At 41.8% G+C, this 18,750-nt stretch overlaps 1 protein-coding gene across 4 annotated transcripts in view; it reads left to right on the forward strand.

Annotated features, from left to right (window-relative positions):
* The window catches only part of nrp2b (neuropilin 2b), a 108,103-nt gene that overhangs the window by 70,152 nt on the left and 19,201 nt on the right, over nucleotides 1-18,750 (forward strand). For all 4 annotated transcript variants that reach the window (XM_044053211.1, XM_044053206.1, XM_044053204.1 and 1 more), the window contains exons 8-12: nucleotides 2,785-2,929; nucleotides 7,022-7,197; nucleotides 7,737-7,910; nucleotides 9,139-9,283; nucleotides 18,202-18,276. In XM_044053211.1, the coding sequence (XP_043909146.1) occupies nucleotides 2,785-2,929; nucleotides 7,022-7,197; nucleotides 7,737-7,910; nucleotides 9,139-9,283; nucleotides 18,202-18,276 (715 nt within the window). The remainder of the gene's footprint in view (nucleotides 1-2,784; nucleotides 2,930-7,021; nucleotides 7,198-7,736; nucleotides 7,911-9,138; nucleotides 9,284-18,201; nucleotides 18,277-18,750) is intronic.

Genomic DNA, 18,750 nt, shown 5'->3' on the forward strand with positions numbered 1-18,750 from the left:
CGTGAGGAATGGCTAAAAGGATAAGTAAAGCAGTTTATACCAGCGAAAGTGTAACAGAACATTAAGCAGCAGCTGAAATAGAGTCACAGGTCTGCTTGGTGACCCTGAATGAAAACACGCCACCAGATTTATGTCCGTACACAGAATGTGAGGCGCTCCAGCAAAACTGTTTTCATACACGGTCTGTGAGCTGAACTCACACACACACACACACACAGGAACACTCTGCAGCAATGGACAACAACACAATGTTGTATATTCTCACAAACACCCTGAATCACAATGAATCACAAAAGGATTTCAAAAGGATCACACATGTGCACACTTAAATATACATTCATGAAATCTGTGTGTGTGTGTGTGTGTGTGTGTATTTGCTGAAGAAATGTTTCAGTGTGCACCGTGCACCGAGGGAAATCAGAAAACACCCACCAGCCCCCAAACCCTAAGAGTGAGACTAACTGTAATTACACTTTTACACACCAACACACAGTGACAGCATCAACACACACATGCACACATACTTGTAATTACAGTCTACTACCACAATCCCATTAAGGCTTTCAGGGCCTTTGGGCATTATTCCATCATTTAACTGGTCACAGTTTCTGGTATTAAGGCCAATGAGAGGCCACGAGTTCAGTGAGTCTGACTTTGTACACCCAATGGGGTCGAAGGTTCAATTCCCTGTTGGTCCAGCAGCATGTTCTTGTTTCTGCACGTCTGGCACACCCTTCATCCGTATTTTGTCACCCCTGACGTGTCCCCTGGTTTAATGGATCAAGAACAGGGGTGTAACAGCGACACGTGGGAGCACGCACACACGCACACACACACGCACACACACACACACCTATAACAAAGCTAACATCTATAAATGAGTACCCAAGCAAGTAATTGCAAGGGCTTTCGGCTCTGCTGAATGAGGTTTACTGCTCTGTGTAATAGACACACTGTCGTGTTTTCAGCACTGATGTAACATAATAGAAAGAGTGTTCGAGGCACAGAGGGAAAACAGCCTTTGTGGTTTTGTAATGGATTTTTTTCCCCATAAATTTATAGTAGTATATCATCATGGCAGGGAATGACAAAGTGGGAGAGAGAAGACATGTTGGAGGGAAAGACAGAAAAGGGAGGAAAGTGAAATAAAGGGGGCAAGAGCAGAAGCCCAGCTGTGTTTTCCTGTGGTGAGCCCAACACGGATCACACAGAGACTAAGAGATGACAGTCTGACTGATAGAGAGAGATATGAAGTCTTGGTGTCAAGAGACAGACAGAGTTCTTTCCTTTCATCTGTATTTGTGTTCGTTTTCAGACTAAATCATTGTGTGCGTGTGTGTGTGTGTATATACATGGTGGGGAGTACTGGAGCTCAGAGGTCACAGTGTGGTGGTGGTGGGACGGTAAGGCAGGAAAGCAAGAGAGAGAGTATTCTTGTATTTGTGGCTTTGTGAGGACCAAAAAATCGTATAAACCATACGGAGTGAGGACATTTTGGCTGGTCCTCATTTTTTTAAGACCTGGTTTTAGGGTTAGGCATTTAGTTGTAATGGTTAAGGTTAGGTTAAGGGCCACGCATTATGTCTATGAGGGTCCTCATTATGAATGAAGCGCAAATGTGTGTGTGTGAGACAGAGGCAGAGAGAGAAAGGATCATGGGAAGTGGATGCTCTGAGAAGATGACCCTCTCCCACATGTTTACACATAGAATTTATTAAACTGTATGTTATGGTTAGGGTTAGACAGAGTGTATGTATGTGTGTGTTCTTGTATTTGTTACCTCTCTGGTATAAACTCTGACCTCTTTGGACCAGTAGTCCTCATGGACACCAAAACCTGGTCCTAATGTACAGCGCTTTGGTCAATTTGGATGGGATTGATTTGTTTAGGCTGTCCAAACGATTTAAAGTCAAAGAGAGTGTGTGTGTTGTTATTTGAATCATTAATGCTTCTTCTTCTAAAATCACCACATTATGTTTTTACATTTCTGTGTATGAGCATGTTTAGATTCAGTCTGGATTAAGCAGCTTCAGGCTACATCCAGACGCCTCAAATCTGATTCTTTACACATCAGATTTGACAGTCCACATTCATAATGTCCTGCATCTGAACACAACACTATGCATGTGCACAAATACCTTTCTTTTGTTGTCATCAACAGCAGAAAACAACGTGTTTATGAGACCTCTCAGTTTTAAGTGGCAAATTGAAAAGGATCAAATGTGGCTTTATTGAGTCCCCGCGGGGAATTCGCAGCAACAAAAGCTATCACAAGGAATTTGTCAGTGAGATTCATCTCTAGAGGACGACGCTATACTATACGACACTGTTGTTGTTAGACTTTGCCACGCTGCCGCAGTGCAGGTTGATAACGTGGCCATTCTCTCTCTCATGTCACATGGTCACATATCAAAAACGATATCTGATCCAGGACCGCATACTGACGTGACATCAATCTGAGCAGACGACCAAACGTCTCTGTCCACACATTCATAAAAGAATCAGATCTGTGTCACATCAACTGGAAATAATCTGAACATAATCTTAGAGATGGTAGAACGGTTTACCCCATGTCATGTTACGTCTTTATGCTAAACTGGGCCGGACACTCTCTGTCTCCACTTCCATATTTATCCCTGATGGGAGACTAGCAAAACAAAAATTAAAATGATTAATGACCCCGTCATATCTGACTTTATCCTCTCAGGATGTGTGTTCACTCTCTGTGTGTGCAGATAAACAGTGAAGTGTTATTAAAAGCCCTCTGCTCTGCTTTCTCTGTAGGTTTTCCATGCCAATGTCGACGCCACAGAGGTGGTTCTCAACCGGATCCCACAGCCGGTCCTGGCTCGCTTCGTACGAATCAGACCTCAGACGTGGAAGAACGGCATTGCACTGCGGTTTGAGCTTTACGGCTGTCAGATCACTGGTAAGGAGAAACATGGCGTATCTATTTTTGTACAGTTTCTTTGATTTTTTTTTCTCCTCTTGGTGGGATTCACTTGTGAAAAGTTTTATACCAGTGATATACTGGCTTTTACAACAGGTCAGAAGGTCGGTCAGAGCAACAACTCATAAGGAAACAGGCAACTGTGAGGCCTCCCTCCCCCACCCATCTTCATTTAAATAATGTCATTATTAAATAAATTATGTAATTATTTAATAAATAATTCCGTTATTTGTCCACTAATCGATCCACTCTTCCTCCCAATCCAAATCCTCCTGTATATCTCTCTCTCCCTTTGCACACACGTCAAAAACACTCCCAAGTGCACTCACACTCTTGCACTCACTCTTTCATATACATGTCCTTCCTCTCTATCTCCCACTCACACATTGCTCACCAAAAAAAAAAAAACGCGCACGCAGACAAAAAGAAACTCTCTGAGTCCTAATAGAATAATACTAGAGTGTGATGTGTGGGTGATAACATCAGAGAGTAACAGGCTCTCGGCTTTCATCTGCAGCCCTGGAAAACAAACATGATTTCAACCAGCATAATCAGCTCAATACTATAAATAGATAAAACTTAATTAGACGCTCTCTTTCTCCCTCTCTCTCCCTCTGTGTCTTTCTGTATGTGTGTGTGTGTGTGTACTTCTATCTCTGTGAGGACCACTTTTTGGCCCCGTCATTGAGGACATGTCTGGCTCATCTTTGAAACTTTCAAGGGTTAACGCTTTGGTTAAAGGGTTTAAGTTTGGCGTTTAGTTGTAATGGCTGTTGGTGTAGAGAAAGAGGGAAGGCGGTGTGCGGTGCCAGTGAGTGTCCTCGCAGAGATAGAGGGACGTCGTGTGTGTGTGTTTGTCTCCCAGCTTCCCTGTATCATTATTAGGTTAGGGTCTCTCTTTGCTGCCATTGTAGTGGCCATTGAGAGGGACAGATATGCTCTTATCTAGGAGGGCTATTTCAGCACCCACACAAATCACAATCACACCAAAACAATATGATACCGTGTGTGTGTGAGTGAGAGAGAGAGAGAGAAAGAAGGCGAGAAAGAGAGAAAACAGGAGCAAAAGACACATGTATCAAGTATCCTATTCTTTTCTACAGATTGCCCATTTTTTCTACTCTATTTTAACACCTGAGATTACATTATATATCACCCTATTTTTTCCCACTACTCTCAGCACCGAGAATCTATTCAACACATCTCTTGGCCATTTATATTTCCCTGGATATTGCCCATTCCTGCCACTCTGCAGTGTCGGGAATCCATCATCAGCCCAAGGGAAGCGGTGGCTTTTTATGCAAACTTACTTTCAGAATCGTTTGACCTTTGTTGGGAAGAGTGACTGAGTTTGTGAAGAAGCTCAGGAGCCAAAACAAACTTTTTTTGTCTACAACCTGCAGAAAGTGCTGGTGAAATGAAACAGACCTGCTAATAGCGTTGCAGCATCTGTTTCAGACATATTAACAAACATGAACATACAGTACTGCCGCGGGGGACGTGATAATGCCTTACACAGACCTAGTATCAGGGCGGACGCACAAAAAAAGCCAGCTAGTGAAATATGTTGCACTTAAATCCCAGTTTTGTACTTTTCTACCTCATCTTCTACCTGTGCTGCTTTATTGTAGATTGTTTTGTTTTGTCTTGCTCCTCATTCTGCTCCTCTCTCCTTCCATTGCTTTTGCTGACAGCTTCCATTCCCAAGCCCTCGTTTTCTCCTCTCTGTCCCTTCCTTTAAATCACTCCCCGGTCCCTGCCTCGTTCAACTCCATCCTTCCTTCACTTCTCCCTTCATCTCGTCTTTATTTTGGCCCTTGCGGCACCTATCAGTCATTTCTTTTTTAGCACCATTATCATTTTTCATTTGTTAAATAATACATTTTTACAAGGTCCTCTGTCAGACTTTGTTATCAAGAAAAGCATAGTGGGAAAGTGTCTGTGTGTATGTGCTTTATATCCTTATGAGGTCCACAAAACATAACCCTATCTTTAAGAGGAGGTTTTGACCTTTCACAACCATTCACTCTCACACTCACTCCTACGGTCAATTTAGAGTGTTCAATTTACCTAATCCCCACATTGCATATTTTTGGACTGTGGGAGGAAGCCGGAGTACCCGGAGAGAACCCACGCACACACGGGGAGAACATGCAAACTCCATGCAGAAAGGCCCTTGTTCCAACCGGGGCTCGAACCCGGGTCTTCTCGCTGCAAGGCGAGAGTGCTAACCACTACGCCACCGTGTGGCCCAGAATAGGGTTAGTATTTTTGAAAAAATGTGCTTCCCAACCTCAGTATCCTCATTCTTTTTTCCAAGGATTGAAACTGAAATAATAATTCCACACTTTTTAGACCCACTCGTAGGGGGACGAGACCTCATTCCCAGAATGTAAACAGTGTCCGCCATCTTTGCTAACAGTTACGCTAACAGGACCAAGTGACACTGGTGGACAAGTAACAAAGAAAAGAATGAAGATATTTCTCGACTCAGGTGAAACTGAGGTTGGGAAGCACAATTTTTTCAAAAATACTATACTTATTTTAGTAATACAAAGCTAAATGCAAATCAGTGAAGTACTCTTTTAAGCTTAGGCTAAGGGGCTAGGGAATGTGTTATGTCAGTGATGTGTCCTCTCAAGTTTGTGTGTGTTTGTGGTTGTGAGCCTGCATGGGCTGAACATTTGTGAGTATTTGTGGGAAGAAGTGTGTTTCAACCTGTGTTTTGACTTACATCTATGTCTAAGTATTTCTAAGCTTTAAGGGGCTCTTCCGTCACATGTGGCTATTTCTGTTGCTGTGATCTCCAGAGACGATATTCTCATCGATTCCTACTGCACCCCTGGATTAAAACGCCCGCTGGAGTTCATTACGGCAGCTGAAACATACAGAAGCAAAAATACAGAACACTGAATAAACAGTGCAAAATTAGAATTTCATTCCTGCTAATCAGTTTTCTTGTCTGTTCTAGAGCTTGAGGCAGCTCATCGAGCATCATGGCCGTAGCTGTTGTTGTTGTTGTTGTTTATTGTTCATTCATTATTCACCGTGGTGAGGCGCAGTTGCAAACGTCACAGCATTAAACTTTCATCTCCGCAAAGACCCGTAGAATGTCACCATCAATCATCGTCACCCTTGACTGTCAGTCTGCCCTCCTTCTTTCTCTTTTCACTCGTATCCCCCTTTATCTTTCACACCCATTCTCTTCACATGCTCACTTTCCAGTCCGTCTCTCTGCTTGACCTTTTGTCTCTTTCTCACTTTTATTTTGCTCTCTCTGTTTTCTTTCCCTTGTTTTGTCTGATTTAATCTCTTGTTGTTTGAATCCTGTCCAGTTTAAAATACAAATGGTTACTTTGTTTGATTGTCTTTGGCTTTTTTTTTGCCATCATTTTCATTTATTGCTATATTTTAGATTGAGGCACATTTTTCCAATGTAATAACCAGTTTCCCTTTGATCTGTAAAATGCTTTCATTTGGTTGCTCTGTTTGTGAGTTCTCTGGCTCAGTTCACTTTGTAGAATCCCCCTGGTAGCTTGGCTAAAGTTATGCATCAACTTTGCCTCTGCAGGAAGGAAAAAAAAAAAGTAATGAAATGAGTTGATGGAAAGCAGCTCAAAAAAGCGGCCGTGGAGCATGGAATTGTTTGTGTTAAAATGTCTTTGTCACAGTCACATCTGAGTCTTGTATACCAAGACGAGATCAAACAGTAGCAGCAAATGATTCCTGAATAAAAGTCACATTCATTTGTGAAGACGTGTTAGCAGTGCAGCAAGTTCCTTATGTCACATCCTGGAATCTTTAAGGAATAATGGTTATAGCATGTGTTGGGCCGTTACCTTCAAATGACTTAAGTTTTTCAGTTCAACATCTCGTCTCATCTTGCTTCACATTGTCATTAAGACATGAGATTCAGTAATAAAAACATATTTTCTTCACGTTTTCCTAACATTTTTTACTGTGTGGAAGATGCTTAATGTTTTGTGACCGTATTACAAGCTTGATGTAATTATTCAGAAAATGCTGCGTAGCAATATGCGACTAATTTCTTTCTCTTCAATTGTGTTTTAGACGCTCCCTGCTCAGAACTGCAAGGCATGTTGTCTGGGCTGCTTCCTGACTCCCAGATCTCTGCATCCTCCATGAGAGACATCCACGGCTCCATGAGCGCAGCGCGGCTTGTGGCCAGTCGCACAGGCTGGTATCCCAACCCGGCACAGCCCATAGCTGGAGAGGAGTGGCTCCAGGTATGTTCATGCAACTCCCTCGTGTTCAACATCACTCAGTTCATTCAGTTTGTCTGTAAACTTTGGAGAGAAGAAATAGCCAAAAAAAAATGTGTAATTTAACAGACTAATGCAACAAACCTGAAACAATATCCATCACACAGCACAAGAAAATATGGTATTCAAGCACATTTGTAAAGATAAGGATGCTGGAATAATGTATAGGAACCCAAAAGGGAGTGAAGGAATACACCATATGATAACAGAGAGGAGAAAAGAGTAAGAGGATAAGTCAATATTGTACAAAAAAAAAAACAACCGAAGACCACAATTCATCCAGCAAACTGCAAAAAAAAAAAACAAAGCGAGTCGCACTCTCACACTCAATCCATGAAATACACAAGACACACAAGCCTCACAGCTTCTTAACAGTTCCCTAATGGAAAACTAGCTCTGTGATTGATTATATGTGAAGCCAGAGCAGAATGGGGGGGAAGTGATTGACTTCTGTAGTAAAGAAAGGGAGCTTGCAATGACATTTATGTTTGCCTGTGTTATAGGTGGACCTCGGTGTGCCCAAGATGGTGCGGGGCATTATTACCCAGGGTGCAAGAGGGCTGGAGGGCAGCACCAGCGCCGAGAACAGAGCATTCGTCAGGAAGTACAAACTGGCTCACAGCTTGACCGGCAAAGACTGGGTTTTCATCACTGACAGCAAGACTGGCTTTACTAAGGTACACACACACACACACATGCACACACACACACACACAGGTTTGTGCAGCTATAATTTTAAGGACTCTTACTGACTTCCATTTATTTGGCCAGTCTAAAAAAAGCATTATATTAACTTAACCCTAACCTGTTAATGCCTAAACTGAAGCTTAACCTAACCACAATCCAAATCTAAAGTTCTGCCCCATTACAACCAGGTTTTGGTCCCCATGCGGACTATACTGATCCTGGCGAGGTCTGTGTTTATAGTAGAAAACACACACATCTCTGACTGTCACTGTCAGTTATTCTTCAATTGGCTGTTTATTCATAGCTGTCTTTCAACCACATCCCTCTCCACTCTCCTACTCTTTCCATCATCATCTCCAAAATAACGTTTTCTTTTTTTGTCCAGCGTAAGCTCTGATAATAATTCAATTTAATCGCCTCACTCCTCATTCTCTGGCTGTCTTCTGTCCTCACTGCTCTCCGAGTCCCCTGCACTCTCCCTCCCTGCTTCCCTCTGTCTCTCTATCCTCTTGTTCACTCATCCTCTATTTGTCTCTCATGGGTGTTAATTAAAAATGTCTTTCCTGCCGCCGCACCCACCCAATGCTGCCAGCAGTCTAAGCAGTGTGAGACAGACCACTTTAAACTCTGTTCTTCCTTTTTGAGACTCAAGCCTTAAGACCTTTAAATAGCACTACTGAGCGCGAAGCTCTTCTCCTGCTGCTAAAACCCTGTTCTCTCTCATCTGCCCATCTTTTTAAATAGGCATCCAGGGAAATTCATCATATGTTTTCAAAAATTACAAGAATTGAGGGGGAACGCAGTTAAAGAGACCAATAGTACAACTTCCACAGCCCTAATTTTTAAATGTAGCAGTGCAGTCTTGTCAGCTTTCAGCGTGTAATAAATCTTTGTGTCAGAGGCTGCAGTGAGCTGCCTCAAAAATCAATTTGGAAATCAAAGGAAAAGCACTCCCTGTTGCTAATTATTTGGCACATGTCATACTGTGCTGACAAACAATGTCAGTTAGGAGTGTTATATGACTTAAAGAGGACACGCGTTTCATTTAGAACCTTCTCTGTTGCTTCACAAAGCTCACCTCACTGCCGACGCTAGCACCAAATGATGCTTCATGTGTCAAATACATCCACCCCAACAACGTCAGTTATAAGTTATAATGATACACGTTTCCTATTGTGCGCTTCTCACGTCACATGTCTTTGACTTTTTCCCTGCTAGATCTTCGAAGGAAACAGCCACTACGACACTCCAGAAGTGCGGAGGTTCGACGAGATTGTGGCCCAGTACATCCGGGTCTTCCCAGAGAGGTGGTCGCCTGCCGGGATTGGCATGAGGATGGAGGTCCTCGGCTGTGATCTGCCAGGTAACAGCATCTTATACATATACATAAGATAATGGAAGTGAAAACACACACAAAAAAACATTTACAGTGCATCATTATTTGCATGGCACCAAATCACAACATGGACATATTATCATCATAATTCTTCTGCATAAATGTTCACTCAATGATCCGTAAACATACTGTATTATTGTTGCAAAGTAAACATCGGTCGCCCACCGTGAGTACTAGCCTGGTTGTGTGTATTTGTACATGTGTCACTAGAGAACATGCACTCATGCACATACAGTTTATAGGCAATACAGTATTTGAATGTGTGTGTGTGCAACGTAGTGTAAACAGTATACATTCATGTGTATTGTGTGGGTGAAGTGATGAGTGAAGTAATCATCTTGCTCTATAGGAGATTTGGCAGCATGTCTGGACAGGGATTAAAATGTCTAGGTCATGGGACGTTTTACCAACAGTGGCCAGCTGTGTGGCTCGTCTGTAGCCAAAGATCATCTACTGTGTCAATGGTGAAATAAAACCATATTTATTACTCAGATACACAACAACAGGGTTTTACACAAAGGCTTTATTGACATTATAGTGATGTGCTGTTGTTGGATCGTGAAGAGTGAAGTATAGACAATGATGGCATATTATATTAATAATTAATATGATGTGCTATGATACAATTAGAGTCTCTAACTGTGTCTATATCTGATTATTAGCATTTTTGATACTGTATATATATCGTTTTTTTATATATAACAATGCATATGTTATTTACTCGACTACAAACTAAAGACTGCCTGTTAAAAATATGTCTGATATGTGACTTCTACGATATGAAGTGGCGTGTGTGGGGGGTGATGGGGGGAGGGGCACAATATGGCCTAGATGTGTCAGGACCAGGCAGGACAACAGCGGTGATGATGATGATTATGATGATGATGTGGAGAGAAGCCACATCTTCCTCACTTAACACAGGTCTTCAGAGGATAATAATCTTAATCATAATGTGGATTAGCAGTTTATATCAGGCAAAAGTTGATTCCTTTCTTAGATAAAATGGGAGACTGTGTATTATAGTTCATTTAAGGAAGGTACAGCAGTGGAAAACTGAAACTACCAACAGCATTCCTGGTGACACCTTTTATCCTTCATCATTCAGTGTAAATGTTAGGTTTTTACTTTAGGGTTTAAGAACATAAGTGGCACGTTTCAACCCTATATCTATGAAAAGACTTTCCATACATGCAATGGGTCATTTTCAGCAGGTAGTTACAGCAGTTGTACAAAGGAAACAGGTCTGAGGTTTTCTGTCTAAAACCAAACCACAGTGTCTAAAAAGAACAAAAGGATAATTATGAATGAGTATACTGCCATATAGGATGCAATAAAGACGCAGTGTATTATCAGAAGAATCAAAAATGAATCCAAATAATTTCCCTCTAATGGAGATACACTCTTTTATAATTTCCCCAATCATGCTGCATGCAACCATTATATCTGTGCTGGCTGTTGTATTATGTCTGCAGCCTTTGATTGTCATTGCACGTAATAAGATCATGCACATCGTATCCGGAGTCATCACGATCAGAGCACAGCTCGCCCTCTTTGCTGCCGCAGTCGCACCGATTGTCTGCTCTTGTGGCCACGGATGTCTGTGAGCCAGATGTTTGCCCTCTGGATGTAGTTTGCGCGTTAGCCATGATAATAGTTAATTCTCACTTTATACAATCACCACAGCAACTGCCCCTGCTACCATCCTAAACACTGGAATACCACACACAACCACACATAAAGATGTGGCTCACCGTGGTGTTTGTTTCACTTTAGTCTGTTGTTTAAGTGTCTCCACACACACACACTGGAGGATGGGACACTGAAAAACACATGATCTCACTCAATGTGCAGTCGAACTTCGTGCTAGTTGCAATAAGTGAAAACAATGACAAGCTACGCTTTAATTCTCTTGGTGATGTGCATGTGTGTGTGTTTGCTCGCGAGTTGTAACAGCAGATGAAATATTCAGAAGAGTGCATCAGTTTTCAGTCCACCGAACAAAGCAGTAAGTCATGAGCACCAGACGGAAATGGACAGACATTTAATTCTAGTGGACCACACATGACTGTAGACACACAAACACACTTAACTTCACCTTTTCATTTCAGTTTCCTCTTCAGTTCATCCTTTGAGATTGTTTTCCATCCTAGATCCAGTACTTCCTATAAACAGGCAGCATTAAAACAACGGTTTATTCATTTCTTTATTACTATAAATACATGATATTATATATCCACGTGTCCTCGTTCTTCTACAAAGCTGTAGACACTGCAACATCGCCTGCCTCAGCACTGGTCTGGAAAAGAATGAGTGAATAAATGACCTGATAAATAAGTAAGAAGAGTCATCATCAGCAGTGTAAGGCAATCACATGTTCACTGACACACATGCACACACACACATAGATGGATGGAGGGGCTAGTCTGCAGTGGATGTACCAGACACCAGAGTGGCCCTTCTATTATTCAGTGGTTTGTTTCACTCTTCTTTTCCGAGGACGCAGAAACACAGACCTTTCTTATTTGTCTTCCATTTTGATTTTCATAATAATCTGAGATGAGACAAAGCGTATTTATTAGCATTTTCCCGACTCCAAAATAACATTAAATCTTCCCGTGAGGTGCTGTCATAACAAACCTTGACCATCTGATATGTTTGGCGTCATGCCATTATCAATACGTGGCTTTTCCAAGCGACTAATCAGCAATGATAATGTATTTACTTTGGATAAAAACACAGAAGCCATTGTACTTTTGAGTCATAGCCTGGAGAACGCTGCGTCTGCTTTCCCGTAAGCAGCACGTTGTGTCGTTTAAGCCTCGTTTCGTCTTCATCCGCGAGATACAAAGACAGTGTGTCAGTCACAAACCTCAAATCCTGCAAACATCAGCTTTAACAAACACACAAAGACATTGCTTTTCCATTACCAGTCCTTTATTGTTTTCATATTTTACAATGAAGCACACTGACCCAGCCTCTGGGCTGTTAAACAATTTCCTCACATGGGAGAGAGAGAGACAATCTCTGCACCCAATTACAATGAAGAAAGCTGAAATTGCGAATACAGGGGGTTTTTTTTTAGTGGGGGGGTGCACACAATAATGTAGTTTTGCATCTCATTATTGTGCCAAAACCAGAAACAAATCCAGAATATTATAGCAGGACTCATTCCAATCATTCACGTTAGCCGTGGAGGCAACATGTAATTTAGGTCTTGTAACCCTGACTTTTGGTGGTGAACAGAGAGCCGCCAAGCTGCCAGATTCTGTTCATGTTTTAAATGACTAAGCCATCAGAACATCTGCTATGCTCTCATTTCTCTCACTCCACACCTAGTTGTTGGCAGACAGGCACACAGCATACACACACACACACCTGTTTGGCAGAAATTGTAGAGTTTATTATTAGTTGTTATATGCGCCGAGTTTCTCATCTCTTATTGAAAACGATCGTGTTATGGGTGGAGCACTTTAGTGAAATAACACAAACTGACAAACGCAGACAAAGAGCGCGAGTAGCTTTGTGTCCAGACAGACTTTGTTTTCATTCGGCTGCCGCTCTTTGAATCATTCTTTCTCCGCTCGTCGTGATTCCTCAAACCGCGTCAACCCGATTCTGACTCAAATCGTATGTCTTTCTTTGCCGTGTGCCAGCAGAACCACAATCCACTCATGACCCCAGGTGGGCTTCCACATCTGGTTCACTATATCATTACGTTTGTTTCTTTTGTCTACCGCTAAAAATATTTGGCATCAGACGCTGTCAAGAAGAGACTTGTACCTAAGTTTTTATTTTATGAACGTGAAGCAGGATGTTGTTGGAAATGTATACCGAGTCGGATTTTCATTTAGGAAGTCTGGAGTTCAAGAATAACATTATGTTTATGACTGACATGTCGATGTGTAGTAGCGCATCGTAGCCAAGGACCTTCGCTGTGTCTGTCACTCACACACACACACACACACACACACACACGCATGCACAAAATCACATCCACAGTTATACACATGATTCCCTGGTGGGAATGTTGTTTAGAGTTCTGGTTCTAGAACATTAGGATTGTTCTGCTGTTCCAGGTTTCCATCCAATCGTTCAGGTTAAGCCAAGAAAGAGAGATAGAGAGACACACACAGAAAGAGAGAGAGAGTGTGTTTCCAGCATTGCTGATCGCTTTCACATGTGAGCCGTGGCTCCTCTCCAGATGCGTCTTCCATGTGATTGGTGTGTCGTGTCCTGAGTTACACCCACTCCTCTCTCTCTCTCTCTCTCTCTCCTCCGCTGCTCCTCTCCTCATCTCCCTCCCCCTCAAAGATCAATTTGATTACACAAACACCTCATTTGCCACCAGTGACAACATCCAGATTGCAAATATTATTATTTCTTAAGTAATGAAAACATAATGAATGCATCCTGTCTGACAGTTTGATTCTTTGTAGGGTTTTTTTTATTAGTGGTTAGACAGGATTCTATTAATCATTTTTAATTCATCAATAGTTATTGCACACGTTTGGTCTGAGAAAAAGAAATGAAGACTTAATCTTACCAGAAAAAAACTGTATGCTGTTGATTCCATTATTTAATTTAAGTTGAAGAACTTATCCAGGTCTTTGAAACCAACGGGGAAAGGAATGGAAAATAATGTTAGGTTAGTGGAGTGTGCAGATGTCTGTGGCTACACTCTCCTCAGACCATTTAACCCGCTTCTCATTAGAGGAATAGGAATGGAGTCATGCATTTCATTTCAGCAGATACAACAAAAAAAAACAAAAAACCATACACACTCATGTCTGTTTCAATTCAGGACAGTTATGTTTATCTTTTCCTCCTTGAGATATCACACAATGCAACACTTAAGACTGGGCACAGGTTCACTGTTAGTGCCCTTGTGTTTATATGTGTCTCTGTACGGAACCCCTTGTGTTTAAATGTTTAGGTTTGGCCCACTGGGTCTTTTTTTTGTCTTCTCTATCTATGAATTCTTTCATTCTTCCAGCTTTCCATCCAGTGTTTTAAGTTTTAATAAGAGAAAAATCGTATAATCCATGACCCCAAATGTCTGTCAGCGTCCTTGCAGTTTCAGATTGCTGATTGGATCTTTTTTCTTTTTTAAACATATCCTTGTTAACATATCACTGCTTGCTGATGTAGAAAGTTGCCCCCTCTTCTCCGGAGAATTTAATGGCGTTTTTGCTTAATGGTTTTTTTTTTTTGCTTCACTCCAACTCATTTCCTTTGTAGCTGACTGTGGTTCACTGATGTAGTTAACCGTTCAATGCCAGCGCCCTCTTTTCATATCATCTCGCTTGTTGTCGTCGCACTTAGCTTGACACTTAAAGTTATAATTACAGCACGTACACCTCGCGGTGCTTTGTTGCACAGTGGACTAATGAGCAATTCACTGTCATTAGTTCTCCTGACATGAAGAGCATCTTTTGCCTCTTGTGCCTCAGCTGTTGAGCTCATAGCTCAAGCTTTTTTTTTCTTCTTTTTCTTTTAAAAAAAACCACCGCTTCTTCTTGTGCTGCCAATAGATTTTTGCTGGGTTACAGAAACTCTTTTCCCCCCATTTAAAAGTTGTGGTCCGTCTCCGGTGCAGTATTCACCATAAAAACTAATTACACTAACAATGAGCCAATTAGACATTTAGCCTGGAAAGAGCTGTATAGAACTTATTTTCCCACCTTATAATCTTTTGGGTGAGGGAGTCATAATTATCATTTAAAGCTATACGTACAAACCTGCACTTGGTTTGGTGTGATTTTTCCATTGAGAGCCCTCGTATGTGTTTTTCATGTGAAATCACTCAAGTTTTCCACTTTTACTTTAACATTTAACTCTGTGATTTGTCAACCAGTGTGACCTACAACTTTCTAATTCTTCTTCATCAGGAACTTGGTTTCTCTCAACCATAGTGTACCATTTCAATAACGCACAAATTATTATCGTATCGGGCCACTGTGCTGTACTATAAATAGTTGCTGGGATTTCCAGCTCATACAATATGTAGGGAAAATGTCTTTTTAAATAGAAAATACTATGTACAGTGAATAGATGCCTGGTGGTATCTTGTCATTAAAAACAAATACATGCCCCTGTTACATTTTACTATAAAGAGGAATATTTCTGTGCTGTACACACACACATGCACACTCTGCCATTCAGAGTGCCAGTCAATTGCATAGTCATTAAGTAAAAGAAATCCTCCGCACACACACACACACACTGACGCACCATGTCACAATCCTTTGAATATAGTGACAACACTCCCACACACAAACACACAAACACACAAACTCCCATACTGTGTCAGTAGTCATTATTTAGGCTGACAGAGGTAGATTTACACCCAGAGCTCTTTCCATAATTGAACAGTTTTCATCTCTCTGTTTCCGCCTCAACCTGCACAGTCAGCAGATTTTGTGTGTGTGTGTGATAAGCAAAACATATGAAGAGTCATGGTTAGCTACAGTAACTCAGTGGTGAACTCAGTTTGAAATCATTTGTTTAGATTTTAGAACAACAATAACAACAGAGTCATTTACTGATAAGACACTGGTGAATGGAAGGAATTGTGCTACAGTGTGTGGAGAATGATGAAGATTGGGGAGGAGAAAGGAGGGGGCTGTGTGTGTGTGTGTGGTCACTAATTAGGAAAATGGTGGTGAAAGGTGGAAAGGGTTATGTTCCCAGCTTCATCTCTCTCTCTCTCTCTCTCTCTCTCCCTCTCTCTCTCCCCCTCCCTCCCTCCCTCATACAGGGGTCTAATTACAGTGGTAAAGGCCACCAAGTTAAAACAGCTTAATGCCAGCAGTTGGTAGCTACTTATCCTATGTTAATATCTAATTCTGTGTGTGTGTGTGTGTGTTCTTGTATTTGTGGTTTTGTGAGGACCAAAAAGAAAAATCATATGAACCATACAGAGTGAGGACATTTTGGCTGCTCCTCACATCTTTAGTCTTTAAAGATTTGGTTTTCTGGTTCGGGTTAGAATTAGGTTTAGGGTTAGGTTAGGGTTTGAAGCGCAAACGCACGTGTGTGTGTGTGTGTGAATATGAATCCCAAGTATTTGGGTTGACATAATTATCCGGATACTTTCACTGTGAGCAAACTGTATAAACAATTCAATCAAGTCATGCACACCCACACACATACAAGACATTGGAGGACGAACCTAGATGCTGTAATTAACTCAAAGCTATTAGCAAAGGTTAAGAGTTCATACTAAACATGTGACACACACACACACACACACACAGAGAGAGAGAGATCACCCAGGGACTCATGGAAACATTTGGAATGACCAAACAAGCAGTAAATCAACAACGGTGGTCTCACTTTTTCAGAGCCGGTGGTTAGATCCAATGAGCAGTACCACCAGACCGAGTCTCCGCACAAAGAAAAGTCTGAATGGTTGACGAGGAGAGAGCGAGAGATTGCAGGAAAAGTTTTAACAAAGAGCGAGAGAAAGAACTGCAGGCGGACACAAAAGTGAGGGACGTGGGGAATCAAAATAGGCCTCTGGGAGAGATGACAAAGAGAACAAGAGAAAGAGTTATGGAGAAGAAAATTGTGGTTGTATTAAAAAAAAGAAAAGAAAAAAGAAACAACACTAGATAGAGTTTCACCTCCATGCTGGAGAGGCAGAGGAAAATAGACATGGTCTGTGTGTGCGTGTGGTGCTGATGGTGGTTTATGTGAAGCAGCACTGAGACTGGTCAGATTTATTATGACAAATACAGGGAGAAGATAAAAACCATGGAGGGGATTTACAGAGCAGAAGGACATGTGAAGGAGGGGAAAAGGGAAAGACAGGACGGACCGGGACGTAAATGGCAGAACAACTAGAGAGAGAAAAACCTTCAGGAGCTTTTAGAGAATAATTTGGTGAACAGTTTGTGGTGTCAGCTGTGAGCCACGTTAACCAACCTTCTGTTCCCTTACGTCAGTATACGGACACACACACGCACGCACCACTTACCACGCGGGTTAGCTGTTCAGGGTCATTTAAGAATTTTAAAAAAATACGAGGAAACTGCTTATTAAGTCTTGGGGTTGACGTACCTCACTGCTGACGCGCGCGTGTGTGTGTGTGTGTGTGTGATTTATCTATCATACACTGGTTACATGCTGCTGGGTACCAAGGTCGGTTTGAGAGCAGCATCTATCATCGTAGCGGTGTGTGTGAGTGTGAACCTGCAGAGGATAGAAGAAGCAGTGAAGCACAGTCTACTTCTGCTCGGTGCCAGCTCAGTCCTTCAGCTCGCTCTGTCACTGCACGGATCATAACAAACTTCAGCCTTAATTCACCAGTCTTGGAAAACAGTAGTGAAGTCTGTACAAACATCATTAGTTACTGTACGAGATGTCAGGCGACACACACACACACACACACACACACACACACACAGTTGAGATATTCGGATTTTCAGTGAGCGGCGAAGAAGCGGTAGAACAAATTGTGAAAATTTAAAAGAAGCTCCGTTAGATAGTGTGTCTACAGTGGAAATTAAACAAGATTAAATAAGCTCATGGTCGTGCTTGTATTAACTTTACAGTTGTAGACTGTGATCTGACGTTTTTCCTTTTCATTTTGTTGTCTGTAACCGTTCTTATTGTTATTTTTAGTCACCATTTTTGATGTATTTCATTCTTTGTTTGCTGTTATAAAGCTCACACGGGGGCCAAGGCCTGCAAATAAGCTATGTTTAGACAATCCTATAAACGATGCCCTTGCATAACATCTTTGTCAAATGAATAAATCGTATGAATAGAATTAGGTTTGTGTGATGATGAACTGCATGTGTGTGTATGTGTCTTGTTGTCATGCCATCTTTTCTTCTTTTAACCTTTTGTTGTTGTTGTTTTTTTTCTTCTTCCTTTGATAGAAACCACCACTGTGCCCGACACAGTGACCCCCACTGTGCCCAGAGTGGAACTGACAAGTGCTGCATTGAGACCTGGTAAATGCACACACATGCACACACACATGCACACACACATGCACACACACATGCACAAACTGTAGTTCAAGCGTTCTCACGCATTGTGTCCCCAAACTTACAGTGCGCTTACATATTTCTTGGAAGTACTCATACATTTATTTTCTCTCCCTGTGTCTCGTCTTCACACACTCACACACACACACACGGATTCACACTCTTGAGGTCAAAGTCATGATGTCATCATGCACCATGGAGCCTCTGAGCTTTGAAGCTCGGAGATTCAAGAGTCCCACAGGAATCTCTGGTTGAGTGAAAATAAGCTCTCACAGTCAGAGGATCTGGTCTCTTCACACACACACACACGCACACACACACACACACACACACACGCTCATGTGTACTGGGAATATGGTTTCAGAGCTATAGGTCAGCCACTGTCAGGCCAACACTGCTGTATTTTAAAGATGATTTATGTACAATTTACCATAACTG

This window comes from Solea senegalensis, linkage group LG2 (genome assembly GCF_019176455.1).
Source record: "Solea senegalensis isolate Sse05_10M linkage group LG2, IFAPA_SoseM_1, whole genome shotgun sequence".
NCBI lineage: Eukaryota > Metazoa > Chordata > Actinopteri > Pleuronectiformes > Soleidae > Solea > Solea senegalensis.